The sequence below is a fragment of the Agelaius tricolor genome, unplaced genomic scaffold (assembly GCF_023055355.1).
Source record: "Agelaius tricolor isolate 1412-34295 unplaced genomic scaffold, bAgeTri1.0.p SCAF_3, whole genome shotgun sequence".
In the NCBI taxonomy this organism is placed as follows: Eukaryota; Metazoa; Chordata; class Aves; order Passeriformes; family Icteridae; genus Agelaius; species Agelaius tricolor.
The window spans coordinates 57,936,632-57,957,655 of record NW_027269263.1 but is presented as its reverse complement, the minus strand read 5'-3'; the positions used below and the strand labels follow the sequence as shown (position 1 = coordinate 57,957,655).

General features: G+C 38.0%; 1 protein-coding gene across 15 annotated transcripts in view; it reads left to right on the top strand.

Moving 5' to 3' along the window:
- MAGI2 (membrane associated guanylate kinase, WW and PDZ domain containing 2) overlaps positions 1–21,024 on the top strand; it is a 702,131-nt gene that overhangs the window by 622,711 nt on the left and 58,396 nt on the right. For 9 of the 15 annotated variants that reach the window (XM_071423998.1, XM_071423996.1, XM_071423997.1 and 6 more), the window contains 5 exons: positions 4,079–4,117; positions 9,386–9,480; positions 15,871–16,063; positions 17,030–17,116; positions 19,069–19,317. In XM_071423998.1, coding sequence (XP_071280099.1) covers positions 4,079–4,117; positions 9,386–9,480; positions 15,871–16,063; positions 17,030–17,116; positions 19,069–19,317 — 663 coding nt within the window. The remainder of the gene's footprint in view (positions 1–4,078; positions 4,118–9,385; positions 9,481–15,870; positions 16,064–17,029; positions 17,117–19,068; positions 19,318–21,024) is intronic. The other 6 variants (XM_071424001.1, XM_071424003.1, XM_071424009.1 and 3 more) reach the window with 3 other exon arrangements.

Genomic DNA, 21,024 nt, shown 5'->3' with positions numbered 1-21,024 from the left:
GCTAATATGAAGTGTCAGCTTTACAGCTGATGGCAGTGTTAAAGATGCAGTATTTCTTTCTCTTTAGCAATTTACACTTTACTAAAAGGTACACAAAGAGATTTTGATCTGCAAAGTGGCAGCGTGGACTTAAGAGTCAAAGTTAAAATTTAAGAGAACTGACTTGTAGGCATAGGGGAGTTGGGGCATGAGACAAGTGGGTGCTGCATTGCCTATGGGCTGTGGCAAACTGCTGCTTGCACAGCTTTGGAAGGGACATTGCAGGATAATCACACTCATTCTTCTCACTTGTGAAGCTCCTGTTCACCTGAAGCATGCCTAGTAGTGAGATGCTGAAATACAGATGTTCCCTTGTGCTAGTTTTGTTCCATGTATTTAGCATTCAACAAAGACTGATCCAGAAAACAGCAGAATATGGAAAACAAATATTATCAAATATTGTCTCTACCTTTCATCAGCATAACTCTTTCTCCAGAGAATACCAGTGGCTCCACTGGTGTAAATAAAAATACCCTTGTGTCATGCTGTGGGTGAATTGTGCTCCTGTGGCTGTATCTTGGCAGCAAAGAATCCTGCTATTTTCACCATTGATTTCATATAAATCAGGATTATGTCCCAGGTCTTGTTTGTTGCTTGGCTGTTTTCACAAATATTTTACAGTTTTCAGTTTAAAATGAATGAGTGAAAGTGAAATAAATCTATTAGAGTAATTTATTTTAGACTGAACAAGAAGGCAGGCATGCAAGCTTTTTACTGTTCTAACTTCTAGTAGCAAAATTTATCTTGGCTTTGCATTCATCCGATATGCAAAGAATCATAGAATGGTTTGGGTTGGAAGGGATCTACTTTCAACCCCCAAATCTTGATGTATGGCAAGACTTCTCAAAATTCCCAGCTGCATCCCCGTTCTCCAGAGCACAGGGAATCATCACCATGGTGGAGATTTATTTAATATACTTATATACAAACAATAGTTCAGAAGATTTCTTAGTTTTACTTTCCTGATTCTTGTTTCTAGGACAGGTTAGCTGAACTTAAAAAATTAAATCAGCGAATTTAACAAGTATTTTATTATATTTTCAAGCTCTACTTTGTAAGTACTTCATTCCTATTTCACATGAAAGACTACAACTACCCATGGCAATGCAGCTGCAGATGTTTAACCAAAAAAGCATCTCAGGGAGAATACAGAAATTTCATGTCATCATTTTAAAACTTCCAGCACTTCGAATGCATCTTCATGGTGGAGTGTTGGGTAGACTTGTCTCTATGTCCTGACCTCTCCAAAATTTCATTCTTCTACCTCATTTCCTATGAGGTAGAGGCAGGATATCTAACATAGTAAAAAGAATCTATTAAAAGTTTAGCAAAATGTCATAATTAATTTAATAATAAATAAATGGAAAGTTTCAAATTGCCTTGTGTAAAGTTAGTTTCCTACAAACCTAATTGACAGATTTCTATAAAACAAAGCTCACTAGAGTCTCTCAGTATTCTGGTAAAATTACCAGCTCAATTTATCCTTAGCAGATAGAAGGCACCAGGATGTGCACAAATTACATGTATTCTGCTCAGCTGAGGACCAGGCCCACAGTCCTTTCTCCTCTGTTGGAAGTTGCTTTTCTGTAGGGTCTCTGAGAACAGAATTAGGTGAGATTTGAAAAAAACTACTAATCTCTGCATTTGACAGATGGAGACAGTGCTAATTCAGTCCCTTCCTCTATGCTAAAGGTTCTTTGAAGTTTTCTACTATTTGCTAACAGTTTGCTTGTCATATGAGCACAGCTATTTAGAGGACATATTTTGTTTTCCAAAGTGTCAGTGACATTAGCACAATTATGTGTACTGCCCAGAGACCCATACTGCTGACAGCAGATTCTTCCTAATCTGAACATTGCTTTGCTATGGTCACCAAAACCACAAATCTGCACCTGGGTTTATCTTTCTGGTGATCAGACATTTAAAAACTTTAGGGCTTGGTTCAGCATCTTCAGCATAGCACAGTTCCAATTTTCATGTGTGTGAATTCCTAAACTACAGTGAAAAGACATGCTAGGTGCTGAATGGTTGATTACAAGATGATAATTAGCACTGTGAGAATCTACATGAAGTTCTGCAAGGCAAAGGAACAAAAGCAATGTCAGACTTCATGAGAATAGCTTTCAAGGAAACCATTGTTAGGCACTTTGACTTGACCACAAATAACAGTTCCCAAAAAGGACACTGCTAACTTACTTAAAATGTATAGCTGTCTGTCTTAACACAGCAAGTTGTTCCCTAATTGGTCACAGTTTGAGAATGATGGTGATTCTTTCACTTTGCTGCTTGAGACCAGTTCTGGGTGATATTAGAGTGACTGCAAGCAGAAATGGAAACAGAATGAACCAATCTTAAAGCAGCTCCAAAGAATAATTCTAGCTGAGTGACCAAAAGAGCTTGTGTACCTTCAAACCTAAAAGCTTATTGAGACTATCAAGATGAAATTGCTTTCTCTACATTAAAATCACTTTGTCTCTTTTAAAAGTTCCATTAAAATCTTGAAAGGCTGTGAGTATAAAAAAATCATTTCTCCAAGTTTGCACTGGAGCAGCATCAGTTTCAAAGGTTTTGGTTTTCAGGAGCTGTGCTGGTGCAATATTTTACATTTAGATAGCACATCTCACTGGAAGGATCCCAAATCACTGTACAAGATCTGAAGTGCATGAAGGAATTGTCTCCTTTAACCATCAAAGTAAAGACATGCAGCCACCTATAAAAAGTCGAACAGCATAGCCCACATGACACAGCTCAACACAGACAGTAAACACAAATGCAACAGGAACACCAAATCCATACTGATGTCCCATTCAGTGGACCTGGATTTCAACAGGTCAAGGCTGTTATCTAAACATTTATACCCAAAAATTTTAAGACATCTCCATTCTTGCTAGCCGTCTTTTGGAAAACATCTTTGCCCTGCAACAACCATTTCAGTATTATCTCAAGAGAGCTCTGAATCACTCAGCTGCTGCCATTGCAGCCCATGCTGCCTTTAGGAGGCAGTCCACCAGAAGGCAGGTGGCTTTAGTCTCAACTCTTTCAAAGCTGTACACAGCTTCCCACAGAGGAAATGCTGGATTATGACTCTCACCACACCCTTCTGTCTTAGGAAAATGGAATATACTCATAGCTTGCATCACTGTCGGGCAAATGCTGTTGTGAAAGACCTTACCTCCTTCAGAGCATGAAACATGCATGGTATGATATGGTATCATATTCTGGCTTAGAGTCACACAAATGGGATACCTGATTTATGCTTTTGTTGTGTGTAGGTCAATAGAAATCACCTCTGGTTTGGAATGTTTTGCAAATCACTCTGGGTGCTGCCAAAATAATAAACCAGAAATTCCTCTTCAGAACTTTACAAAATTAGCAAAGGAAACATGACTGAATTCAGCTATGGACTCATCAAGCTTCCTCTAATGCAAGCAAAATAGTTTTATGTGAAAACAAGACAGTTCATTGCTGCACTTCATATAGTGAAATACAAATACTTTGAAACTACCTGCATAAAAAGTATGTTAAAGGGATTAACCTGCATTTCCCTTCATCTACAATCAGTTGTTCTTATTGGCAACATACATCCCTCTGCAGAAATCTTCCTCCTCTTGGTGATAAAAGACATTTTGCAATGGAGTTGTATAAAAGTAGGGGTCAAGCCATCTGAGGTCAAGTCATCCAAACACACCCATTAAACTTCCACTTTTATTGCTGTACTAGAATAAGCACAAATATTGTCACTATTTTTTAACCAAACTAAAATATTTATCTTCATCAGATCATACATTGTGTTAAAGAAACATTACCACCTCAACATCTTTTTCACTTTGCACAGAAATGGCCAGGGAGGTCTCAATCTAGCAGGAATAATGTACAGCACCACATGGAAAGTAAAGAAGAAGGGGAGGAGAAAATAAAATTTCAAGAAAAAATAGAAAATGCATTTTAGTAATTCAAAACACAGCAGAGAAATTGATGCTGCATCTTTAAATAACTTGAGAAATGTATTTCACCTTTAATTCCCCATTTTCCTATTCAGAACAAGTGCTGCCCAGGACTGGTTTTCGAGCGGATTCCTCTGGCAAGTATTCTTCAGCCTTTGTTTTCTGTAAACTAGTTGTCCTCCATTTTATGTTTTAGCTATTCTTTTTTTAATCATTTCTCAAGATGATGGACAGTCTTGACTGCCCAGTCACCATTTTATTGTGTATGATCTTTGTGGGGTTGTAAAATGCTTATGCCAAACCTTTTTATAATAGATTTGCATTTTGAGCAAGGAAAGGTGTTTCTTTTTCCTCAGCCAGTTTTTATGTTTTACTGTGTTTTATGTGTACTTTCATATTAGTGTTCACTCTTTAGCATAAAAGTGTATCTCTATAGCTCATGCCCAAATCTAAGCCAGATAATTTTTTTGTATCTGAATTTACTTCTGTCTTAACTTTATCACCAATTCCTTGCTTTCATACTTATATCTTGTGCTGTAAAAATATAAAAGAAAAATTTTTCAAAATCAAGAGATTTTTGGGGTGTTTGAGTCAACACTGATCTTGTAAAATGGCAATGGACTTTTTTAAAAAACAGTAATATTTGATTTCCCAGTGTTATCATGCTAAGTGAACAGTTGAAACAGGCATCCCATACCAAAAAAAGGCTGTTTTGACAATCCTTTCAAAGTTTTTCTAGTCCTACACAAGCTGGACAGAGATCCTAAATTAAATATAACATTGGACTGGTTTTGCATAAAACAGTAGGGTTCATACATTGAATTACTCTGTTAGCACACCAGTTCTTTTTTCTTTTCTTTGATGATTTTCATACTGAATTTTTTATTTGCCAGCTTTCCTCTCTATAAATATCAAGAGGGAATAAGTATACTTTTTTAAAAAGCTACTTACATTGCAGAGCAGCAGATCCATGAGACTGTTTTCAAGCTTTTCATATCTTTCAAGAGCATCTGAAACTCAGATGAAGTTACTGTAGTTTTGTGTCAATCCCAATTCACAATTTATAATTATTTGTATGAAAAAAAAATCTTCACCATCTTCAGCAAAGGAGTCCAAATTAGTTTTTCTTTTCAGTAGGTAGCTGAATACACCCAGAAAGGCTGTAAAATTATTACAGCAAAGCACTTCATCTTTCCTTTAGCTGCAATATAGAAGAGATTTAATAAAAATTTTATATCAACATTTACAGGACCATCCTGAATATCAGGTTCATCACTGTAAAATCACATAGCACTTGTTCAATTTGTCTCACACAGAAAATTAATCAAGCATTTTCAGGTGTATATTTTCTCAACATTTAAGAAACAACTGCATTCATGCATCTCCGTGTGTTGTCAGAGATTCAGATGAATACAGTGCAGAAAGGTAGCTGGGAGCTGATAATCACATCTTCACCTGTGAGATCTCACTAGTGTTCAGTAACAATCTATTTTGGTACCATTACATTTAAAGCAAATCCCCCATCATTCAGGAACCAGAAAGAATTTCCCAATGCTCTTTACTCTCCTCACTGTGCAGTGATGATCAGATCACAGCTTGTCCAATACCATTCTCAAATTCATGGGGGAGCCAGATGTTTTTCTAGCCTAGCAAAGTGAATTGGAGTGATTTTTTTTTTTCTTCCAGTCCAAATGAACTGTTAAGTTTTCCTTCACACAAACAGAAACAAAGTGGTATAACAATAAAATAACAGAGATTTAAGTTACTAGCAGGCAAAGTTAAGTTCTTTTTCTAATATAAACGTGTAGAAAGGCAAGGAAGGACAGGGGGCATTGTCATTCTGGCAGAGGGTACCTATATTACATGAGCAAAAATATTGAGTTTAAGGTGAAACTCTCAGTAAAACTGGTAGAAGACAGGTCATTAAGGTACATTAAGCTGACTGGAAGGATAAGCAAACTGGAAAAGACAGTGTTAATTCAGTATTGGCTTGTCTGCACGCCTATTCATACTTCTTACTTGGCATGAACCACAAGGTGCTAATCTAGGTTAGCAAGAGAAAACAAAAAGACACATTTTCCATAATGAAGTTATATTAACCAACAGTTTGTAGTATATTGCAAAGCTCAGGAGTGTCATTTTCTGTAAGTACAGGTAATTTTCTCTGTATGATCAACTGAAAATCTGCTACAGTAAGAAAACACAAAATTTAGTCTATCCAAAAAGCCTTTGTGAAGAACAAAAAAGTACCAGAATCCTGGAGAAGCAAGCACTAGAGGAATATCAGATGAAATGTAATCATTTAAATGGGAAAGAATACTTAATCAATGTATATTCAGGAATATTGAAACTCCTGCCACATAATCATAGGAGCTTTTAGTAAATCTATCAAACATGAGCTCCTGTGAAAAAGTACAAAGAAGTGAACAATTTACCTGTCTTTCAAACACAAGAAAAAAGGATCTCAGCAGCAGCAAAGCTTTAGAATGTGTTTTTGATCAAAGACTAAATCTGCCGATGTGGAGATAAACCAAGAGCTATACAAAGGGAGTTCAGCAAAAGTTGGTTGGTTGGACTAACTGGTAACTGATTTTTTTACACCAAACAAGTGATACGTGCTTAATTAATCTATACTTTCCATTTTAAAAAATGCCACTTATAATTGTAACACTTCCATGTTAGCCTGGAAAAGACAGTGCTTAGCATGAAATGTAAAAATGAATGGCTAGAAAGCAGCTAAGCAATTCTACTAGAAGAATCTGGACTGAAAGATTAATGTTATTGGAGAGCCTTTCAATAAGTCTTCTGTCTTATTTTATGAATCACTTAAGCACATAAGCCAAGGGTAGAAGCCAGGTCCACTTTCAGAGAAGTAAGTTCAGGAATCTAAGGTGTAGCTGTCTCCAGAGCAGTGGAAAGGTGATCAGTGCAGCCATATCATACCCAACATGAAAGCTGAAACAGCACACAGGTTTGTGTACCAGTCAGTCACTGGAGATACTGTGATATTATGATATTACTGCAAGGTGGGTGACCTAGTGACAAAGGCCACAAACAAGCTCAGTTGCCAGAGTCTTCTTTGCCTATGTCTGTATTGGTAAGGTCTGTGTGCTGTTTGCTTGCAGAGGTTTGCAATAACAGGAAGCCAGACTTAATGACCCAGGGATCCTTTCCAGGGTTTTGCTTCCTTAGTGGGACTGAAAAGAGCACTATTTTTTAAAAGCAGTTTTCAGTGACCTGTTGGCAGACAATGGACTCCACAGAATTCCAAGTCTTTGGGAAGGAACGTTGTTGCCCAGTCAATTGATCCAAAGGCTTCCAAACTGTTTTAGAGCTCGTATGTATGAGTATGCCCCTATACAGCATTTTTTAGCCTGAAAACCTTTTCATGGTCAAGCTGGCTTATCTATTCCACTCTAAATGGGGTAGAAAAACAACATCTTTTAAAAAATAAATAATGCCCCTTATTTTAGAGTCTGTTGCCAACGCTGGTTTGGCTCAGCTTTGTCAATGTATCTGAGGGACGTTTTCATCTCAGTTTGCCAGAGCAAGTATTCTTCACAACCTGACATTCTTATAATTTCTTATTGTATTCCCAGCTGTGCATATTCATTCCCTTGTGCACAAAAAGGCAGTGCTCAGGTTGTGACAGACTGCTGGAGACAGTGCCTTTGAGTGTTAAACCTGGGTTTCAAATGCTGATCACACCGTGTCTATCTACAAAAACATCTCCCTAGTGCTAAGCCCCATCCTTGTAGGCACAGAAAACCAGATAAAGTACTGCTTTCTTCTGAAATTCCTTTGCCTCTCACAACTTTAAAATTATTTGCATTAAGCTGACATACTGTACACACCCAGAATTCATTTGCTCCTTAGTGTTGAGACACATCAAATAAATGGGAAAAGTCAGTATAATAAGCTGCTTGGTTCTGTTTGGGTTTTTCTTCTCAATATATGAGAAGGAAATTGGTAGGGAAAAGTAATACCTTTATTTTACCAATTGGAATATTTGTGATTCAGTCTCACTTTCACCAATACAGATTGTTGAAATCTGTTGTTTACAAAGAATTTTTTATTGCAGTCATAGTATAGAGTCAGTGCATGTCTTTCTGCATCTGTCTTTGGAATAATACCTGACTGAAACTAATCAGACTTTAATCCCAGACTACACCTGTCATGTGCCAAATTCCACAGTTTATGAGGTGCCCACTGATGGCTCTGAGGGGAGATCTGTAAGTGAGAGCTGCTGAAGTATTTCAGCCATCTCCAATCCCTCCCATCCTGAGGGAACAAGGCACAACTGGAGACACTTATGAGCAGTTTGCTGAAATAAACTTTGTCATTCTTTTTTTCTGTTGGGGTCAGCAACAAGCTGACACTGAGCAAAAGCTTTTGTGTCACAATTTATAGACCAGAGTGCAATCCATAGGAAAGACCATTCCTGTCAATCACTGCTTTAGGTGATGAGCCTAAAGCATCTCTGAGCATGCAGACAGCAATAGTCACAACAGACAACTTCGTAGTCCTCTAAATGCTTACAGTTTCACTTTATAATATTTTAAATTATTATTATTATTATTATTAATAGTATTGTTATTGTTATTATTATTATCCCAGAATACTGTGTTCTTTCAAGTGAAGCTAAAGACATTTTTATAAGAAACTGACATTTAAAAGACTCTATATTCCTCAACTGATATATTGCTGGACATAATATATGTCTAAAGACAGGTTAGGCAGGCATATGGAAATGCAACCTTATTGATTCACAAAGCTGTTGAGACTAATTGAGTAGCATTAAGGAGTTCAAGTTAATGATGTTAGCTTTCAATTTAAATTCTGAGACTGAGAGGTTTATAATGATAATTTTCATCAAAACTCCTTATTGAGGGTACTACGTGGAAGTGGAATACTTAAAAGCTTCATTACATAAAAAGACATAAATATATATGTATATATATCTGTGTTTGGAACTTAAATGGCTAGTAATGATTTTCATGTTTTGTGAGTTGGACTGATGTATCTCTGTCTCCCATTTCCTTACTCTTTGTAGGATTTAATGAACTGCAGGGAAAAGACAAATTAGAGACCAGAGGTGGATGAGCAGCAGTCCCTTATACAGTCAGTTTTAGGAAGACACATTTTTAACCTCTATTTTGGACAGACTTTTCCATACTGATCTTCTGTGAATGTATTCTAGTTTGGTTTAGTGTATTCTACTGAACATAACCACCCTCCAAGAGACACCTACATTTTCAATTCTCCTCCTTGTCTGTGGCCCATTTGTTTCCACCAGCTCCAACCAGGATGCCATTATCATGTGCAAATGAACACAAGGTGGGAGGGGTTGGTGCAATTTCTCAAGACCAAAATGTTTTGCTCAAGGGGATTTCTCTTTAAACCAGGTCCCGATTACAAGGAGCTGGATGTTCACCTTCGGAGAATGGAGTCTGGGTTTGGCTTCAGGATCCTGGGAGGAGATGAGCCTGGGCAGCCTGTGAGTTATTTCTTCCTGATTTCCCTTTTCCTTCCACATTCTATAATCTGTGTAAAGGCCAGAAAAATATTACTACATAACTGAACCCAAATGAACACCATGTTAAGGCTACAAGTAAAATTACTTTTATTCATCTGTATAAAAACCCAGAACTCTCACGTTTTTCACGTCTGAGAATTAAGTTAGAATAAGAAGGCATTAAGGTGGAAACAGAGCATCACTCATCCCATTACTGCAGAGTGTGACCTGGCATCTCTTAATCTGAACTTTTCAAAATCAAGTTCAAGCAGAAGGTTCCAAAAATCCAATTATGTAAGACTATCCATAACCATGTTCAGAGTAGACAGCTTGTATGCAAAATGTGTGCATGTGGTTAAAAGACACGGTCAACAATGCAGTTTATTTCCAGAAACAGACCACCTTTCCACGGAGTGATAGTCAATGTTCCAGGTTAAATGACAACATCATGTGAGGCAACAAGTATAAAAATGATAGCTTTATACCATTAGGAGGGAGAAACCCCTGTGACAAAATAAAAGGTAACAAAATTAACATAGGTGGTTTGCTAATAAAATATAATATAAAATAAATCTTATGCACAATATTTAAAAGAAACAGCATAGAAGCCTAGAAAATAAGGTTCAAATGTGCATGACATACCAAAATGTATAAATATTTTTATAAGTTACTGATCTATCTAAATACTATAATTTTGAGAGCAGGCAGAATCACTACTCTCCAAAAAAACTCAATGGTGTAACTATAATCTGACAGCTAGGACTAATCTCAAGTCAATAATGATGGTGCTTTACTATCACAATTTTAAGCAGTCTGAATCTTGTGTTACTACATTTCTGAGATAATGTATAATTAATTATTAGATTTGTATATTCCCTAGTCAATAATTTATATATTCCATACTCAAATTACCACAGAATAGTATATTTTTCATTCAAGTCTTAAGCTTAACTAGCACATGGCTTTGAAAAACAAAGAAGCTCTTATATTTTAAAATTGTCAATATCTGTCAAAGTACTGATATATCTTAACAGTTTTCTGATATCTTCCATAATAAGAAAAGAATGCAGGGTGTTCTAAAAAAGATGCTTCAAGTACTGTTTGAAATTCAGTCTAGTTTGGAATAAGTGTTTTCAATGGTTTTTCAAATGTAAAGTATAGCTGCTCAGAAGGACTCCAAGACAGCACTGCTGCATCCTCTACACTTGCAGTGTGCCTGAGCCCCTCTGAAATGTAACTGCCTTCTGTGGAGCATGTCCCAGTGCACATAAAATGAGGCCACTGAGCCATCATCAGCACATTCTCCAACTGAGCATTTTTCCTGCCCCTTCTGGACAGGCCAGCCAGTATAAGTTCTCAAAGCACACCTACTGGGTGAAGCCAAAAAGGAAATATCTGAGGTGTTAGTGGAAATGTTCCATTTTATCTTTTTAGATTTTTAGGAAATGGTACTAGAAAAGCACTACCTTTAAAACCAGGCTGGATGGAGCTTTGAGCAACATGATGTAGTGGAAGGTGTCCCTGCCCATGGCATGGCAGGGAGATTGGAGTTAGAGGATTTTTAATGTCCTTTCCAATCCAAATTATTCCATGTTCTAGGAAGATTTGGAAATCTCCTTCTACCTGCTCTGGACAGTAATGTCTAATGTCATTTCCTATCTCCCAGGAAAGTGTCCCTGGCTACAGGGCTGCTCAATATTTTGTGATATTTGGTGACACCAACATTTGGTGTCTCCTTTAGTGCTATTTTCATTACAAATGGATAATTAAGCAGTTGCTTGTTGGAGGTTTATGACAATCTCATGGGGGAAAGTACAGCTCAGATGCCTTATCTAAAAGATGATTATTAATATAAAACTGAATGATTTCAACCCAAAGGACTAAGAGAAAACTCATGTAGAATACCTGATATTCTGGTAGTTGATATCCATAGCACATGCCAGAGTTGTGAGAGACTTGACTCTCTCAGTCTGCTCACCAGTCCAGTAGAAAAGAAATTTTGAGCAAGCTTTTTGCCCTGCAGCTACATGCATTATGCACTGAAGTATTACAGAGGATCAGCTCTTTCTAGTGTCTCTTCAGCAAAGGACTGACCTGACTTTACTGACTGAAGTCAAAGAGCCGTAGCTGGATATCAAGGGTAGAGATAAGCACCTTGCTATTTCTGGAAAGCAGGACCAAAAACGCTGCCCTCTGTGAACCACCCTCTAACACATTTCACTGTCCTGTTGAACAATTGCTCTCAGCCTGCCCTTAGCCTCAAGGTTGCTATCTCTGTCCCATGGTTTGCACATACAAAAGCATTTTTCCCCAAGACTTATCAATCCAATGGGCTTTACGTGTCTTTGCAAACATTTCTCAAAGTCCCCGGGAGTTAAGAAGAGCCTAACTTGAAGCTGAGGATTGTGCAAGGCAAAAAGAACTTTCTTAGAATTAAGTGTGGCAGTGCTGAGGTTTTCAATTCTCACTCCCTTGTGGTTTTCCATCTTGTTTTCACTGCTCAAATTTAACAGCAATAAACACAACACATGTACTCTTTTTAGTGTCCCTCTATTTCGTATTCACAGTACAAGACTTCTTAACTCTGTTCTCTCTCCTCCACTGCTTCCCTGCCCCCCATGGACAGCCCACCTGCAGCCTCCCATTCCTTTCACCTCCAGAAAAGCAGAAGCAGTTTTTACCTATTCTCCAAACCCCTGCCTTTCCTATGAAACAAGAACTGTGACGCTTTGAAATTTTTATTTCAGCTCTCCTGCTGTGCCGTCAGGTAACACGGAACAAAAGGAAGCTTTTGTCTTTGTGGTTTGATATCTAAAAAGAAATAGGGATTCTTCAGCATAAGGCAATAACTTTTTCAAAGAAGCAGAATCCAAATAACATTATTTTAGAAGGATAATACTGACACTATAGAGGGACTGTAGCTTAGTTTCCTTCTAGGTATATCAGATACCTGGCACCTTAGAATGAGAAAATGCTGCTGTTCTGCTCCACTTTCCATATATGTGAGCATAAAAATAGTTTTGAAAGGAAATACTTAAATTTATTGAGAAATTTCAAATATCAAGACTGTGAGTTGTGCTCTCAAATCTTATAATATTGCCCTACAACAGCTATTTATCACATCTCCCTCTAACTTGAGGATTTAGAGATAATCTCTTTTATGGTGAATTGTAATATTACTGAAAGATTGCAAAAACACATAAATTGGAACTTTAATGAAGTTGCAAATTGCTGTCCCAAAGGGGAGATGTATTTTGCATACATTTGTGCAGCTCAAACTCAGAATCACAGGAACATATACATAATTTTTCTAAGAGATTTACCTTTTCAACATGGATGAACTGGGATTTTTCTCAATGATGTCCTCAAGATATATGCTGTATTCTTTTTATTGTCAGTGCCAAGATATATTCTAAGTATCTTTCTACATTTCTAAGACATAGAGCAAAATGTTAGGATAAGACCATGCCTTGGGAAGTCCTATTTTAACAGTGATTAGACAGAGTTCAGGTGATTAGCTTGGATTTAGACAACACTGACACTTCAAATTAGGTGATTCACCCTTTATGTGTATATACTTAAATTTTGCTATGTGCCTGTGAAGCTACTGTGTTATATTCAGAAAAACTAATACAAATTCAGATAATTACCAAGAATCACAAAGAAAGTCAATATCAAAGCAGATTGACCTGTATAAATTAATAGACAAAGGCTTTAATTTCAGATTAGGCTCTGCCACAATCATCCTGATCCCAGAATTTGTCCTGTTTAATCTCAAACAATAAAAGAAATGTTTCTTTTTTCTCTACAACACACTCTTTATTACTTACATGCCATCATCCTTCTCATCACACATTCAAAGCCATCTCATGCCAGTATGGAACTGCATTTCAGAGGTATTATAATCCTGATATACATTTTTCCAATTTGTGTTTTACATGTAGAATTGATAACTATTATGGCAACTTCTCAGCCATGAAACAAGAGCAGATACTGAATAAGAAAAAAAATTCTGACACAGAGAATGAAAAAGTTAGGAAAATTGAGTTATTCTTGCTATTAAATATCCCAAATAATAGATATGGGAGCCATCATCTTGACAAACACACCTAGCTGAAGTGTTTAAAGTATGACTCTGCTGCTTATGTTAGGAATCCAACACTGAGGTGAGTAACACAATCACATTACATGGTGGACATGTCAAATATCAGCAATAATTACTTAGATCTAGAATGAGTTTTTCTAGTTTGCTCTGTATACTGATGACGTACCATGCAATGATCTGCATTTTTTTTTTACAAAGGTTAAAGGTGCTCAAATTGTTTAATATTTTGTCAGAAAATTACGAAAAAACTGCAAATTTTCAACAAAGGAGGAAGCCAATCCCTACAATCTCCCATGCTGTAGAGGTTATAATCCATGTCTTCTCAAAATAACTAGGAAGAAATCCTTACTTGTGAGATGCTTAATTCTCAAATGTTTTGAGAATACTTTGTGGATATCTAGCTAAAAGTATCCTTGGAGAGTTTTTCTTCTGTCTGGTAAAGGAGCATAAATTCATATTTCATGGTTGAATTTTGCACAAAGTATTTTCCAAAGCTTTGAGGTATACTTTTTCACCATTTGAAGAACAGGATGGAGAACCTGAAACAGCCTCTCTAGCCACTCAGCCTGGCACTGCTTAACAGGATCCCAGGAACACCAGAAAGTGGGGAAAAGCTGCATCATGTTCTCTCTTTGCTAAGTTTTGAAAGCAAAAGTAAGCCAAAGGGAGGTGAAAAACTGGGGAAAATTCTCCAGGCTCCACAGGGGATTTCATTTAAACACTATGCTGAGATACTTGCAACTCTGCAGCTAAGACCACAAAAAACCACAGGCCCACCTGTGTGATTACCACATCTAGCCTTTGCAATTCATCATGAAAAGCAATGCTTCATAGCTTTTATCTTTTATTATTAAAAGCAGATTGTCACATGGCATGTCATATCCATCATTTTATGCTCACTCTCAGACTGAAAAAGAGAACAGAAAATTTGAAACACGCTCTGTGAATGCTTTAATATTCTTTCAAAGAAAGCAGGTTTTGTTTGAATCAATCTGAACTGTTCTACCAGCTATTCCACAGGGAAAATATATACATCTTCTTCTAGGAAATTATGTGAAATTATTTGCATATAAGGTGGAGAAATTCATTACAAGGTTTTGGACAGATTTTTTACTAGTTTATATGTCCCATACAAACTACATTTAAATGTCAATTTGGGAAAACAACATCTGCCCAGAACAAGCTGACATATTTTCCTCTTTTTTCCATTTTAACCAAGCACTGTCTGAGCAATCATTCATTAAGAGTAATAACATTTAATATAGTACTTCTTTTCCCCTAAAGAGTCACAAAGCCAACTCTGTGTAGTGGGGTCACTTCCACTGCTGACCTCAGGTATATAACTCCAGGTGCTTAAATCACACAGCAGTGAAGAACCTTTGATAAGAGATACACAGACTTAATAATTTTAAATAAAAAGACCCTTATATGGAATTAATCTTTTGAAGTCTTTGTTATAATGTAGTCTATAGAAACTCAACACTCCTTAGAGGCAGATTATCTTGATTTGAACATATCAAGCAGGACTCAGATTAGGATTCCCTGGTGTATCTCTCCTGTGCAGGTAGGAAAATGTGGTTTTGGGGTCCCCTGGATGGAGGAGGAATTTATGAATTTGAAATTTGACATGTTCTTAGAAGGCTAATTTATTATTTTATGATATGATAATATTATATATTATATTATATTATATTATATTATATTATATTATATTATATTATATTATATTATATTATATTATATTATATTATATTATATAAAGAATGCTATACTAAACATATACTAAAGAATAGAGAAAGGATGCAGACAGAAGTCTAGAAGATAATAATTGTAAACCCATGACTCTCTCTTCAGAGTCCGACACAGCCTGACCATGATTGGTCATTAAGTCAAAACAATTTGCATGTTGGATAAACAGTCTCCAACCACATTACAATGCAGCAAAACACAGGAGAAGCAAATGAGATAATAATGTTTTCCTTTTTCTCTGAGGCTTCTCAGCTTCCCAGGAGAGACAGCCTGGGCAAAGAAGATTTTTCAGAAAATATGATGGTGACAGGAAACACCTTACCTTCTTACCAAAGACGAGGAAGCATCCTCACTCATACCCACAAGAGCACAAGCACAGCTTTCAGACATACACAGAGCTCTTCACCTGTGCTAAATCACTTGCTTAATTTCACAAGAAAGAGAAAATCACTGCAACATTCATGTCACTAGATTGGAGGCTCGGTGCAATATATGACAGGATTCTGTTTCTTGCCTAGATTCTCATTGGAGCAGTGATTGCCATGGGCTCAGCAGACCGAGATGGCCGTCTGCACCCTGGTGATGAGCTGGTGTACGTGGATGGGATTCCAGTGGCCGGCAAAACCCACCGATATGTGATTGATCTGATGCACAACGCCGCCCGAAACGGGCAGGTGAATCTTACTGTGAGGAGAAAGGTGCTACCCACGGGTGAGTGAAGGCTGGGAAAGGTGAAAGGAAAAACAGATCCCAACGCTGGCAGCACAAACCGGTGCTGTTTTAAAATAATAGAGGAAATCTAAGTGAATGTTTGTGTCATTCTGAGGAAAGAATTATTGTAAATATGTGTCCCTTGTTCCTCTGACAAAAGCAACTGCGTGTTGTTTCCTTCAGAAGTGGAAACATACTGGCAACCCTGGTGTGGTGATCATAAGTGCTCTGGGTTTGTTCCATGCTGTCTTGGTCTGTGCTGTCTCCTTTTGTCCACTTTTGGGACTAAACATTCACCTAAGTTAAAGCCATTTGAGCTGACTGTGTCAATAAGAGAAAGGCTCAAAGACTGTTAATTGTTTTAGGGCAGGAACTCATTTCACTCTTAAATGTGTTAAAAGCCCATTTCTGGTCTCACTGATGTCATCTGGAATTTCCCACTGAACTGCAATGCAAGCTGGCTGAAAATCTTCTGTAGGGCACAGGGCTGGATTCTTCTGTCAAGCAGACATATTCAGAAAATGAACCTAAACCACTATGAAGTATTTGTAGTAAATTAGATGTTTAGACTAACTCAGTCTCAATTACTGAAAAACATCAGAACCTTGAAAAATGCATGTGGCAGCATCTATTAAAGCTTTAATGGGACAATTTGATGACCTTCCGTTAGAACCATTGCTTACTTGAGGAAAGAAGTCTATTTAAGGACTCTTAAAACGTTTTTGGTGAGTACACTTGTCTGAGGTACCAGAAATGAGCAAAACCACATTCCCAGCCTGTCCTGTCTTCTGCCTGCCCGTGCCCTAGATCCACTGTCACTGCCTGCGCCGTTCCCCTTCGCTCCTGTGCCAAAAAAGCCGCCCTCCCACTCACCTTCGTCTTCGCAGTCCCCCTCCCACTGCGGCACCGCAGCTCCCTGCCAGCCGTGCTCCTGCAGGACTGACTTTCTTCTGTTACTGACTCCAGAGTCCTCCAGCCAGAAAGGTGCCCCCGCGCCTGGTGCGACGCCCCCTCGCAGCTCCCCCAGCGCGAGGAAAATGGCCAATAACCAAGGTAATGACACCGAGCCCTCGCCGCCAGCGCCGCACGCACCGCAGGCCGGGCTGGCACAGAGCAGTGCCAGCCTTTGCTGCTGCTCCTTAAATATTAAAGCTCTACCAGCCACTCTGGGCTCCCGGTGCAGACAGTAAGCAAGCTGGTAAAACACCTGAAGTTGTTCTTGGGCCTTGAGAGTGCCACACCAGGGAATGTGGCGTGTAGCTCATTAATGTTTGAGCATTTTGGGAGCTGAACAGGGTTTTAATGTGGTGTGTTACAACATAAGCTTTGTGGAAGAATTTAAAACAGCTGGTGTTGGGCGTGACTGAAAAATGCTATGCTAATACATCAGGGCAATTGATTTCATGGGAATTTCTCACTAGCATGAATGTATACAACAGAAGGATCTGGGGTTTTCCTTACCTGTCTGTAGCTGATATACATATCTTAGCCCTCACCTGGAATTACTATTTTGTACATATACTTACCCAGATCTGGAACAGAAAATCACAATTCACAAGATTTGGAAAACAATTTGATTAGGAATATGTGATTTTTGGATTGAAATGCCATTTTTTCACAGGCAGGAGCAAAATGCAATTTTTGTGATGAGTATCTATTGTACAGTTGACAGTCAAATAGCCATTTAAGCTCTTCCTCCTTTATTATTCTTTTCCTATATGTAATGACATTCAACTGCATTCTTTCATGGCCAGGCCAGCTCTTGGTCATTCTACAGGGTAAGAGAATTTTCTTTCTCTTGCAGCCACCGACATAAACAATATTCAGCTTTCTGAAACACGACAGCCAGAAAATGAGAACTCTCTTGTCACTGACTATGGCATTTAGTTGCAGATTTGGTTCAATAACTCTTAGAGATTTTCAGGAGTATAATAATTGTTTGTTTTTCTTCCTCTTTATACTCTCTAATTACTTTATTTCATAGTTGCAGAAGGACTACTAAAGGACACACCTGACTGAGAAAACAACAGCTTGTCCTTGGATGCTGTTTATTATATTAATATATACACACACTGAAAATCTAATTTGCAAACTCTCTACCTAGGATGTATGTGTATATGTGGGAGCTCCTCACATGTTCAGTAAAATTACTCTGCCATTCTTGTTCCAAACAGAAAACATAATACTTACATTTATCTGAAATTTCTGTATTAAAACTGTCAATAAATGCTGATTTGTGTAAACAATTTAGATCTGCAAAGAATATAAATTTTTTTGTTTCCATCTGGAAGTGTAAATTTACTGTTTTCAATTGCCAAAATGCTCACACTAAAAAATGTGTAATCCCACAAGCTTTAACTTGTTTAGTGTTCTTGTTACTGTAAAGCAATACTAAAGTGTACATGGACTCATTTTCATTTCTGCTCTTTTGAACTTGCCAAACAAGAGCATCTCCAAATCTTTAAATGACCACTGCTTCTGCCATGACACCCACAGAAAAACTACTTGTGATGATTTTGCATTGTATAACAGCTCTGCTCTTTGAACATTTTTTGAACAAGCTAATCAACTTGTAAGAAGAACATTATGCAGCTAATCCTAATTACTCTGTTAGCTCCCTGCTTAGTTCTTGTAATCCAAACACAAATAATTTTTTATTGGATTAGACGGTCACATTTTCCTCTTGATGACAGATCTACCAGCAGACAAGGGAATAGCGCCTGGTAATGGTTTTGCAATCCAGATAGACACTGTTTCTTACTTTCCTCTCTTGTAGCTAGTGTAGCAGTCAGTGTTCATGCTTGCTTTATCTGATTGCCCTTGAATGCTCTGCATAATTGTGTAGATTCCTGTCTCTCTGCATCTATTACAGCTCCTAGTTTAACACTTGGGGTAGTCTGCTCTGTAGACAGTCAGCTGTATTCACGTTGCATTAGCAAATGTACTGTAAGTCACAGAGCCACCGAGCAAGTCAGGCTGTGACACTGGTGTGATTTATGTTGCAGGAGAACCCTGCCCAGAGAATGGCAGAAGCCCAGGCTCGGTGTCTACACACCACAGCTCTCCAAGAAGTGACTACACGACTTACGCCAACAGCAATCACGCCGTGTCCAGCAGCACGGCCACGCCGCCCGAGGGCTGCGCGTCGCACAGCCTGCAGAGCAGCGACGTGGTCATCCACCGCAAGGAGAACGAGGGCTTCGGCTTCGTCATCATCAGCTCCCTCAACAGGCCCGAGTCGGGCTCCACAATAAGTGAGTAAAGCAGTTTTTCCGTTCATATTTCTCCAAGTTTGCCCCAAATTTAAAAAAAAAAAAAAACAAAACCACCGTCGCTATAGGACACGAAACAACACAAGCGCACACACTGCTGCTTTCAAGGTGAAGAAAAGGGAAGTTTATTTTCTGACTAACATTTATAGTTTTCTAAGAATGACAGTGGATTGGAGGGTGAAAGTGTCACCTCTCCAATGACACTGGACAAACTAACAGGCTATCAGATTTCTCTTTCCTCTATGAAAGAATGCAAAACAATAAGTTATTTACAGAAAGTGTGAGAAAGTTCCTTACAAGAATGTAAACATCAAAAGAATTAGAAAGTCTTAAAAAATCAGGGCGACGCCCCACACCAATAGTTAATTTAAACCTTTCTGCAAATAATTTATCACAGCAGAGATTTAAACTGAAGATGCTCTCAGTGTTTATTCAGAGGCACTGCTTGTTTTGTCTCCAACAAAACCAAAGGTTATTCTGGCCTCTGGAGCCCTGCACTTTCCAGACTTCTTTGGCCATCAGAAAAATGGAGGATTCACTCACAAGGTGGATTTTGTCTGTTACTATGTCTCAAAGAGACACTGTAACAAGTAGGATTATGTGAATAAATTAATCTCCTACGTGCAACTGAATTGGAGTTTTTTTTTAAAAAATCAAGATGAAGTTCAGCAAGTTGAAAAAAAGCTTACATCACGCAAACCCTATGACAACAGCTGTCCAATTATGGGACTGCAGAAACAACTAGAAGTTGGGAGAACTTCTTAAATGCAGGTGATGAGAGGCTGATTTAACTAGGGGGAGTATAGACATCATAAAAATTACAGCTGAGTATGGGGGATAGGCGTATCTCTCTGTACTCTGTAGTACTCTAAAGGCAAGATCTGCCCTTAATAATTGTACCTCACTTTCTGTTCAGAAAACTAATTTTCTCTGTGAGTCAAATTTATTGTTTTAACATAGACATCTGGTGCCACTTGAGCTGTCCTGGGTACATCCAGGGAGAGGTCAGACAGGTGTGACATAGGACCTACAGAAGACTCAAACCCAGGTAGTGGCAGCTGAGGCACAGGGGCAACTTTGGATCTTTCCAATGACATTGAACCCAATGAGAGCTGAGCCCTCTGGAAGAAGGAAGCAAAAAAGGCTTTCCATTAAGAGACATCCACATGCTCCATCAAATAATGCTAACCACAACTGAAAAACCAAGAGAAGTGAGAAAATTTATCATTTTGCAAGTTAAAGCCTAATACAATGCTTTCCCTACACTAAAATATATTTTTAAGGAACTGTTCTTTTGCCTGAAACTGGTTCCTGACAAAATAAAAACACAATTTCAACTTCAGGGCCAAACACCACTCTTCTAAATTCATACCTGAAAAGCAGCCAAGAGAATACTGGGAAAACCTTATCTCACAATAGCAAGTTACCTCAGAAAACTTTTTTGCAGTATTTCATGATCATGCACTTATTAAAAGAGTTGCTTTTCATGCTACCTCAGCTGAATTTTAAAACTCCATTATTGCTGGAATTAATATTGTAACAAAACCATAACTAATTAGCCTCTTGGGACTCTGAGTTTTCACATTACTGAATATAATAGCCAAAGAACTGGAAGTTCTTTTGCAGAAGATCAGAGAAGAAAAAAATAATCAATTGTGGTACATACATGTTAATCAGTTAAGTCAGTCA